Source organism: Montipora foliosa, chromosome 7 (assembly GCF_036669935.1).
Source record: "Montipora foliosa isolate CH-2021 chromosome 7, ASM3666993v2, whole genome shotgun sequence".
In the NCBI taxonomy this organism is placed as follows: domain Eukaryota; kingdom Metazoa; phylum Cnidaria; class Anthozoa; order Scleractinia; family Acroporidae; genus Montipora; species Montipora foliosa.
In genome coordinates, this window is record NC_090875.1 from 32,225,451 (window position 1) to 32,237,109 (window position 11,659).

General features: G+C 38.3%; 1 protein-coding gene across 1 annotated transcript; it reads left to right on the plus strand.

The window, feature by feature from the left end:
- The first annotated feature begins 5,207 nt into the window (after window positions 1-5,207).
- LOC138010109 (tripartite motif-containing protein 59-like) lies at window positions 5,208-5,768 on the plus strand. The gene has a single exon (XM_068857064.1). It carries the CDS (start codon window positions 5,208-5,210, stop codon window positions 5,766-5,768), a length of 561 nt encoding a protein of 186 aa, XP_068713165.1.
- Window positions 5,769-11,659: the final 5,891 nt, after the last annotated feature.

Below are 11,659 nucleotides of genomic sequence, written 5' to 3' on the forward strand. Positions count from 1 at the left end.
CACACAATAAATCATGAGCATAAACGTTAGGATAATTTATACAGTATTGTTACAACAAAATGGTGGATACAATACATATTGTAGAAAAGAAAAGAATCACAATACAATTTCTACGTAACAATAAAAGGGGAAAAAGTTTTAGGGAGAAGAAAGAACAAGAAGGTACTAAATATTTGTTGTGTGTGAAGAGATTGGGATAACTAAATAGTAGATAAACTAATAGAGTCTACAGGTGCCCCAAATTATTATTCTAGATGTAATATGAACAAAAGGAATATAAATCACAAGAAGAAATTTAATTTCATTAACCCATTGACTCCTGAACTACCCTGGACTGCCCACAAATAACAAGTACTATCATCTAGCGTTAGATAGAGTAAAATCGTTCTGTTAAGCCCCACACCAAGGAGTCAATAGGTTAAAAAGTACATGTATTACTTCTTATACTAACAACTAACTTTAAATTTAAACGAACAAAAATGTGCAACTTTGAGCGCTTGTAAAAACACCAAATCTTATCCTAGACAACTAATCTTTACAATTGGTATTTGAGAAATGACATTTTAGAACAGAGAAAAAACAAATTTCACTTTAAAGGGAAGATATCATTGATGTAACCCATTGTCACTAATGTGCCAACCAGAGCCCCATTGGCTGTTGAAACAAAATGTCTCTTGTTCCTGTTGTTGGCACATTTGAATAACAAAAGCAATGTTCATAAACAGATATCTTCCCTGGCATTTTATTAAAGACAGCAAATAAATCATGCAAAAAAAAAAACCTAAGAAGAATTCCAGACCTTGAAACTAAATATTAAGATTTAATAGGGGATTTAATAGGGGAGGCAGTGTGGTCCAGTGGTAACTCTACCACGCTTTGTAAATAGCCAACTAGTTGCCTCCTGCCAGTTGGGGTTCTTAATAATGTTTCTGTTAAGTTTGAATTGTTTCTTTCACATTGTTAAAAGTGGGGTGCCTGTAAACTAGCTTGATAGCTAAGTGCACTTCCACTATAAACAAAGCATAACCTTTTTTACACTTTCAATAGGTCTTGTTTATGGTAAATAGTATGTAATAATGATTGATTTGCTAACCTTCTTGTCAGTTTTCTGTTTCACTTTTATTCATTAACCAGCTCCATCAATATAAATAAAGAAAAGTACTGTACACTATCCCGCAATTAGCAAAAGCTAATCTAGAGAGGAAGTGTTTATTATCTATGGTTTGCACAAAGAAAGGAAATCTTCAACAAATATATACATTTTAGAATAATAGTAACAATTATTGGTTACACAAAGAATTCATGCAAAGCATTCTAGAGTTATTTATGTGCCGATCAAATCAAAACTTCAACATCCCCCCCTCCCACCCCTCCCCGGGCAAACCCCGGGTATTTGACTATCTTCTGTGCCCAGGGAGTGGGGAATTTGACCTTTGCCTATGTGGGGTGGGGAAAATTGAACCGGAAGTGTCCAGTTTCAAATGATTTTTTTTTCGGGCAGCAAAGTCACTAACAGCTTTTGGACGCAATGGAAGAGTTTAAAGGAAGAGATGTAGCATTTGTGAGCTATTGGCTTACAAAAAAGGTCTTCAAAAGGTCTTTATTAAAGACAGCAGGAGCCGACGATGATTGTTCTTTAGTAGGGTATGACAGACAAATCCGATGATAGGGTAGGGCATTTGAACAGAAATCCGCAAACCGAGATCAAAGCCTTTTCTCGTGGTAACCTGGTATAGGCCGCCTGACTCTTCAGTTGAGATCTTAAGTTATTTCGAATCGCTTATAGGTAAAATTGACGCGTAGAATGTTGAGTTCTATGTTTTGGGCGATCTGAACTGCAACTTAGCTGCTCCTCATTTGGACCATAACGCAAATCTACTCTCTAGCATCGCTGACGTTTACAGCCTGCAGCAGCTCATTACTGATCCCACTCGTTGCACTGAATCCTCTTCAACTTTAATTGACCTCGTTTTTACTAACCGTCCTGATAGGATTGTATGTTCTGGAGTGTCTCATATAGGCATAAGCGATCACAGCCTTATTTATGCTTATCGCAAGCTTTCTATAGATTTGCCCTCGAGGGGCCATACTACAGTTACCTATAGAAAATTTAAGAACTTTAATTTATCCAATTTTCGTAGAGATATTGCACATCAAAATTGGCAGATCATAGGTAACTATGATAACCCAAATGATATGTGGGAAGCCTGGAAAAAACTGTTCCTTCGTTGTGTTGACAAGCATGCCCCCTTGCGTAATAAACGTGTTCGCCCTTGCAAATCACCTTGGATTACTTCGCAACTCAAAAAGCGCTTGCATGCAAGAGATATTCTTAAGTTAAAAGCTACTCGTTCTGGTAATGCGGAGGATTGGCGTAAATTAAAAAAACTTCGCAATATAGTAAACAATGAAATCAAACGTGCGAAAGAATGTCACTATAAGCATGCCCTCAATGAATACCAAGGTGATCCACGTAACACTTGGCGGATTGTCAATGAGCTTATGTCTAGGAAATCACACAAATGTGTCATAAGCGAACTTAAGCTCCCCTGTGGCAATTCTATTTATGATTCTCATGAGTTGTCTAACGCCTTTAATGATCATTTTTCTTCTATTGGGCCTAAGTTAGCAAATGATATTCACACAATGAAGACAATTCTTCTCATTTGGATTATTTAGCTGAGACTGGTCACTGCACATTCGAACTAAAACCGACCAGCGTCTCTAAGGTTCTTCTTCTTTTATCCAGATTATGTGAGTCAAAATCTACTGGTTTGGACAGAATATCTGCAAAACTCTTGCGCGAATGTGCTGACTTAATAGCCGAATCACTCTGTACTATCGTTAATCATTCTATTGTTTCTGGAATTTTCCCTGATGAATGGAAACTTTCGAAAGTCATCCCCTTGTTCAAACAGGGTAATCGTTCAGATCTAAATAATTACCGCCCAATTTCAGTAATTCCAGTTGTAGCTAAAGTCTTTGAGAGAATTATTTATGATCAACTCTATAATTACCTTACTATACACAAACTCATTTCAAGACACCAATCGGGATTTCGACCTCCTCATTCCACTGTCACTGCCTTACTTGAAGCTACAGATAGCTGGGCTTACAACATTGATCAGGGTAATGTAAACGCAGTCGTTTTCTTGGATTTAAAGAAAGCCTTTGACACCGTCGATCACGATATTCTTTTGTCTAAACTTGCGAAATATGGTGTCAGTGGCACTTCATACAATTGGTTTAGATCATACTTGGACTGCCGCAAGCAACGATGTTTTATAAATGGTTCTCTCTCTGGGGACCATTTCCTTACTTGTGGTATACCTCAAGGTACAATTCTGGGTCCACTCCTTTTTCTAATATATATTAACGACTTACCTTACTGTCTATTAAATTCTGAACCTCGAATGTATGCTGACGACACACACATAACTTTTGCTAGTAATAACACCCAAAGTATTAACACTGTTTTAAATGAGGATCTTGCTAGAGTTGAAAGATGGCTAACTGCTAACAAGCTTACTCTTAACGCATCTAAAACTGAGTTTATGTTGATCGGATCGAGGCAAAGGCTAAGCACGTTTCACAACCCTCCGTCACTTATTATTGACGGTGCACCTATAACTCAAGTTACCTCTACGAAATCTCTAGGTGTTCATATTGATCAGATTTTATCTTGGAATGTTCATGTTGAGACTTTATGTAAAAAAATCGCGTCTGGTATTGGAGCGTTGAAGAGAGTGAGGTCTTTCATTCCACATGAGACTCTCCGATCAATCTTCATGTCTTTAGTACAGCCTCACTTTGATTACTGCGATTCTGTCTGGGGATGTTGCGGCAAAACCCTAGCCAGTAAACTTACAAAACTTCAAAATCGCGCTGCGCGTATACTCACTTACTCGAACTATGATGCCAACGCTGATAACCTTATCCAAAAACTTGGATGGATAAAACTTGATTCTCAACGAACAATCCATAAGGCTGTGATGGTTTATAAGTCGCTTAATGGTCTTACTCCCGATTACCTTAGTTCTAAATTTGTTGACCGTAGTAGCGTCTCCAGTTACTCCTTAAGGGACACAGAGGGCAAACTAGCTATCCCACAGCCACACACAAACTATATGAAAAATAGCTTCAGCTACACTGGAGCAGTTCTTTGGAATAATTTCATCAAGTTAATCTACAATTCTATACACGGCACTCATGTAAAGCAGGTTTTTATTTTGTCATTTAATATTATAGTTATATTTATTAATTACTTAGAACAATTTTGAATAATGTAGCTGTAGTCGTTGTATAATTTGTAATAATTCTGGTAATTAATTAGGTTTTTATAGTTGCGACTGATGAGTTTACCGTGTCTAAATAAAGTTATCCTATCCTATCCTATCCTATCCTAACAGCATTTTGGCCGGGGGGGGGGGGGAGGGGGGGTAGGAATTTGAACGGAAGGGGGATGTTAAAGTTTCGAGTTGATCGGTGCATTAATAATTCATTATCATAGCATTTTAAGTTACATTGTGCAATGATTATCTTACTTTTTATTGAGGAATAAAAGGTGAGAAATTCATTTTTGTATGAGTGATCAGAGATCAATAAGTCTCTTCATGTTAAAGCTCCAAATTTTGGGAAAATTATAACAATGACTAAAATGACAATCGTTCAAAGGATATATAAAATTGGTACAAGCTACATTGTAAGGACTGGGCCAACAGCTTGCGTTAATTAAAAAATTAACACTTTGCTCATAAGAAAACGTTCACATTTACAACATTAATAAATGAAGTTAGCCTCTTTCCACTAGTTACTGATTAGAAAATTAATTCCTCACCTTCAAATTCAAAGTGGTCCCAAATTATCTCCCGCTGTGTTGCGAACATATTTTGGGACCACTTTTCCGCCGCCACATTCTTGACGTTTGTAGCCATAAAGCAATGTCTATTGCTCTTGAAACACTTGCTTTATGCCACGTTTCAAACTTTAAAAGCACAATTCTCCAGGATAATGCGGATTCAAAGCAGCAGAGAGATATTCTTGTCCTCGAAGAAAACACAAATAGCGCCATCTTGTCAGTTAAGATTACTCGAACCCAGGTCACGTCCGTGACAAAAGGAGGAGGTTGCTAAGCTCCATCCAAAAGTGGTCCCAGAAAATCTTTATGCCAACGGTACTCAGTTCGTGAAGGCGTGGAGATTATCAACATGGATATCCCAAAGTTGCTCTTCAATCTCCGCGAAGAAGCCTCGTGTCCGGTGTGTCGAGACATCCTTAGAGATCCAAGATACCTTCCATGTTTGCACAGTTTCTGTCTGAACTGTTTGATCAACTGGCATCGAGCGAGCGGCGGTGAAGTTAATTTGAAGTGTCCGAAATGCCAAGGCCGTAGTAGAGTTCCTGCAAGCGGTGATTTGAAAGATCTTCCAACAAGCTTTTTTCTCAGCGCCTTCATCGATGCCCTAGCTATTAAAGAATCTGACAAGACCCAAGTAACATGCGGAAACTGTGACAAGAAAACCTCTAAAACCTCGTACTGCTTCGAGTGTTGCAAGTTTTATTGTGATGAGTGTTTAATTGTGCACAACATCATTCGAAGCTACAAAGATCACCGCGTTCTGGCCGTGAAAGATTTTCAAGAAAAAGACTATGAAATATTAGTGAGCGACCCGTGTTTTGCTCAAGGAAGGGGCACGAGAAAGAAGAGCTCAAGTTTTTCTGCAAGATGTGTCCCGAAAACTCAGTTTGTCAAACTTGTGTCATCTTAGATCACGCAGGACATAAAGTAACATTAATCCAAGAGGAAGCCGAAGCTCAAAAGATCGAGTTAGCAGGTCTAACTCAAACGCCGAAAAAAACCTTGAAAGCAAAGATGAAGATTGTCACTCAAATTGACGAGGAATACGCTCAGCTTGTTCAACAAAGCGGAGACATGCTAAGAAACGTCGATATTTTTGTTGATAATTTAATGAGGAGACTTCAAGAGGAAAGGCAAAATATCAAGGCAGCAGTGGAAAACGAAACCAAGAAATCGCTGGAGAATCTAATGACCAAAAAAACAGTTATTCAACAGGAAATGAAGGAGATCGAATCAGCCCTGGAAAAAGCTGAGAAACTTCTAACACAAAGAAGAGACGCCGAGGTGGTTCAGCTAAAGAAACCATTGCAAACCATTCTAGAAAGGGTAGGACAAGTGAAGCCAGTTGAGCGCGACCCTGAATTAGTTTTTGTGGAAAATAACAAGATCCTGGAGACAATCAATAGCGAAGGCATTGGTCTTCTAAAATTTCCAAGTGATGCAAAGGAATCTGTTTCCGAAGGTAAAGGACTTTGAAGGAACTGTTGGGCGTGAAGCTCAATTCAATTTAACGACAAGAAACGCTGCTGCCGGACGATGTTATAATAAGAATTACAATGTAACGGTAGACTTGAGAGATGAGCGAGGGCAGGAAAGCAAAACGACATTTCTTGTTAATGACAACAAAGACGGGACCTACAAAATCAGCTATTTTCCTACATTTGAAGGTAAATGCAATTTGTCGGTTAAGGTAAACGGGCAACATATTCACGGTAGCCCTTTCTGTATTTTTATGAAACCTTTCAATGTCAAACCTGTTTTATCTTTCGGAAAACAAGGCTCGAATGATGGAATGTCTATTTATCCTTGGGGTGTAGCAGTAAATTCCAGGGATGAATTCGCAGTCACTTCCCGGCAGAAGGTGCAGATATTTGACTGTAAGGGCAATTTTCTGAGATCCTTTGGTCGTGAGGGTAGCGACAAGGGACAGTTTCAATGCCCTAAAGGAATAGCTTTTGGTAAAGATAGGAATATTTATGTTGCAGACAGCGACAACGATCGATTCCAAATTTTTAACGAGGAGGGGAGGTACTTGAGTATGTTTGGTCAGAAAGGAAGCCTTGATAGCCAGCTCAAGTATCCTCGTGGTTTATCTTTGGATTCCAATGGAAATATTATTGTGGTTGATGGGGGCAACCCATTCATTAAGATCTTTTCCCCTAATGGAAAGTTTCTAACAAAGATAGGTGGAACCATTTCTCTTAGTTCTCCTGTTCATTGTGTTCAGTCTGGTGATTCTCTCATTGTGTCAGACTGTGGTGATCACAGTGTGAATGTATTCACACGGGAGGGGGACTATAAGTATCAGTTTGGCACAAGAGGGAAGGGGAATGGAGAGTTCGATTATCCCTATTGTTTGTCAGTGACTAAATCAGGTCATATACTTGTCTGTGATTGTCATAATCATAGAGTGCAAGTCTTTGAACTGAATGGCAAGTTGGTTGGTAAGTTTGGAAAACTGGGCAGCAACTTAGGAGACTTTGAGTATCCATTTTCAGTAGCACTCCTCAGTAATGGCCAATTTGTTGTGTCTGACTGTGGGAATCATCGCATTCAAATATTTGATGAACCTTGAGCAGACACTTGCTAAAAGCCAAGTAACAATAATCTATCATCTAAAGAAAGTTTGATTTTCGGCTTTCATGAGTCGTTTTTACTATCTGATTTGCTTGTAATTTGTTGAACTGTTTCTGTATTTTTGAGACGTTTTACTTATAATGAATACTTTACCGCTTTGTACCTGAGATTGATCTCTGTGAAAGGGAACAGAAGGTATAACTTTTTTTTTTTTTTTTGCGTTAAAATTCATCTTCTAGGAAATCTACTTGTAAGAAGGCATGAATTTTTAGCAGGATGAATAGCCCACTTTCGATATATTAAAATTCAGCTCCAAACAAAACGTATCATCTCAATGGCCCGGGGAATAAACTCATACAAATCCTTATATTTATTCCCCAGAGCCTCGAGATGATGCCTTTTGTTAAGTATTGATTTTTAACATATCGAAATTGGTCTTTTATATTGCCCAGTGAGTTCCGGTGTAGTTATCATTAACTGAGCCATGACTGATTAAAGTGTTTGACTTTAAGCGAGTAGTTTTCTTCAAGCTTTGATTTGATTAAGGAAATAATGCAGTTCACTTTTAAGAACGCTTTTAGCATTTACATTCAACATTTTCGTAATAACCGCTTGCGTTACAGCAAATAAATGTAAATATAGCGTTTTAGCTCTCAGTGTTAAAAAAAAAAAATGATTCGTCTGTTTTAGTGTATATAAGCAAGTATGTACCCTTGTTACTTAAGAATAGGTTTGATATCAAAAGAAATGTAATATATATACTGTGGAATCATTCTGCAGAAGCAATATGGTAGCTTTAGTAATGATATTCAAGTGCTGTAAACTTTGTGATTAGAAGGTAGAAGAAATGGAAATAAAGGTCTCATGTGAATATGTTATATGTGAATACTATAGTGGTCTGTGTTTGTTTCCGTGGGGCTTGGGGTGTAGGGTGGCTATAGGTAGGGATAGTTTCTTGGGGGAGGTGACAGTAAATCTTCTTCTGCGAAATGTGGGTATTTTGGCTTTCTACAGAGCCTCTATATAACTGTACGCTGGAATAATCATTCGTAAGGCGTGCCTTTACTGACACTCTAGTTCATCCGAAAAGGATGCTGGCAGCCCTTTGCGAAAACTTAAGCAGCAAATGTTGACAGTCTCGACTCGAAACTCGATCCGCGATCCTCGATGTCTGGAGAATCGGTGATCGAGATTAGAGAGTCGAGAACTGAGAATAGAGTTTTCGATGGTAAAGTCGAAACTAAATTTCGACCTGAAACATAACTTCTTGAAAACAAAACAGTGGTGTAGACAAAAGGGCTTGACAAGCGACAGACGTCGCGCTTGCGTCTATTTTTTTTTTTTAGCACATCGCTCATGTTTTCTTGACCTCAGCGTTTATAACTGCTGGATTACCAGAATACTATTGATAAACCCTAACCCGGAAGCTGAAAAATTCTAGAAAACACATTTATAATGAGTCACGCATGCACACAATAGACTTTATTTGCACTCGAATTTAAAAGCAAATGCATGCTAATATCTCCGAACTATAAATAAATACTTCAATCCCAAAATAAAAGGAAATTCTGCAATAATTACTAGATAGCTTAATAAAGATGAAAAATTAACGGCCACGAAAGGTGCAGCAGTCAGTATCAAAATTCACTTTAAAAATTGCAGACTTAAATTTATTTAATTCCTGGATTATTCTCATATGGTTTGCAAGAGAATTCCATATCTTACTATCGCAATACGACAAGGTATGAAGACCTCAACTAGTGGTGTTTTCTCCAGGCGCTATAAACTAGTTTTCTCCCCGCAAATTATTGCTACAATTCTGCGATGTGAATAACTTAAAATTAAATTCGGAAACCAGCCCATGTAAAGCCTTATATACAAGAATTCAAATATTATAAATTCTTCTATTATACAAAAGTAGGATGATTTATGTGCTCCAACAAGTCATCATATGTACTAATATGACATCAAAATAAAATAAAGCGCAATTAAGTTTTTCCAATTTGTTTGAATTACGCCTACCACAGTGATGCCATTCAATAGAACAATAGTCTATCTAAGTGAGGCAAAAGATAAGCATTATACAATCCGATCATAGCATCTGTGTCAATTGATTTCTTATGCCTTTGCAAGACCCGCATCTGGTTACCAACCTTACGTGCAATATTAGCCATATGCCTAACAAAATTTAAATCCTTATCAAGAGTTACACCTAAAAGTTTAATATCGTCAACAAGACTAATCTCGTGCCTGCCTATCCTAAAACAGGGTGTGTTTATGCTCTTTCCTAACTACATAGTGATACACTTGTCTGGATTCACCACAAGGCCATTAGAGCACAACCAGGAATTTGCAGCGAGAAAAACAGTCTGCAGATGCCCATGTAATTGGGAGACACCATTACTTATATTAAATATTTGTGTATCATCAGCTATGAACTAATCTTGGAATGAAGCCCAATTAGTAACAAATCATTACGGAAAATATTAAAAAGAAGAGGGCCTAAGACAGTCAAAGAACTGGGGTTTGAACCTGTGACCTCGCGATGCTGGTGCGACGCTCAAACCAACTGAGCTATGAAGCCACTGTCGTTGGGAGCTGGTCATTTGTGGGTTCCAATGTTCCCGTGAGGAATGAATCAAAGATGAAATGATATATGAAATGGATCATATATGAACTGCGGATATGAAATCAAGTGAAGCTATGATGACCCTCGCAGTTATGAACGCAATTTTTGCAATTGCGTAAAAAAGCCTGAAAAATTCAGGACTTCAACGGTGTAACTGCGAGGATCATAGCTTCACTTGATTTCATATCCGCAGTTCATATATGATCCATTTCATAAATCATTTCATCGTTAAATAAAGCTTATTACGTACCATATTCTCAGCTGTTACTTGTTCCTCATCTACAAGTATGTCCATTCTGGTCTTGATACCAGACCCAATGCAAGATGGGTCATGTGTTGGTATTACAAGGGATTATGGCTTGTCTTCAATATTGCTGCCAATGCTGCCGTTCTTATCACTTTGTTGTATTGGATCCTGGTTTTTAACGGGGTAACCAGTGGCTTGGACGTCAGCACCCCAGCCCGTGAACAGTGTGTTTATCTTGGCCGATCTCATGTTGAGTGCGATTCCATTGAGAATTCTTCACACTGTTTATGTGTGGGTTACGCGAAGAGAAATGGGAAGAGAAACAGAAGTCAAATTTTCTTTTTAACTTGTTTTTAGGGGTCAAACTTTTCTTGAGCCACGCCCAGATTGGTCTCCTTTAGGGGTCACAAAAAGCTTGAGCCACGCCCAGATGGTCTCCTTTAGGGGTTAAATTGATGAGCCCTTTATCTACTCATAATTACATCGATTATAATCGAATCCCGGGTCTCTCCAGTGGTATCATCGTTTTTTTCATTGTAGTGGGTCAACCTCTCGTACAAGCTCTGCTCTTTGGTCTGTATAAACTAAGAAATTTTTAAAGTCTTAAATGTGGTAAAAAACAAACCGACTCTGTCAGCTTTTAGTTAGAGCCAGTCATCCCACAAATTGAATATTTTTCTGGGACTGAGATTTAAGAGGAGCCCAGGCCATTAACTGGAGCCTCCATACGTATTATATAAGTCAGTCAACCATGTCCCATATCTTTTTATTTTTAGAACTGCTATATATTTTCATCATTTTGAAATACCTTCGTGTTTCGAGTGTGCTGCAAGTGATGTAATAAGTGGCCGCCCATAAGTGTCTGGTGATTGACAACTGGTCGCGCCTCAGTGGCTGCACATCACTTATCATCGCTCCGTATTTTTTCAATATTTTTACTTCTTATAAGTTGTTTTATATTTTTTTATCACATTCTAATAGGCTTCTATAGTGTTTCTCCAGATGGCCTTTTACTCTAGATCATCGCTTTGGCGTATTTTTGGAAGTGCACTCGGACAGAACTATGTCCCGAGACCGAGCGCTGAGATTTGGAACAAGTTTAAATCACTCGGAATTGCAAGGGTTACTTCACGGGGTTGCAGAAGTGGAGCCAAGAAACAACGACCTATTCCTACTGTTCTTGGAAATGGAAAGTATTCTGCAGGATATCAGGAGTTTTATTCGCCGAAGCTTGTTTCTTCTTGGAATCAACGTATGCTAATTCAATCTTCGTTATTTAAAAAGCAAGTCAACTATTCCAACCTAATTAGAATTGGAACTCGCAATTGTACTCCTGCTTCCTATTCCC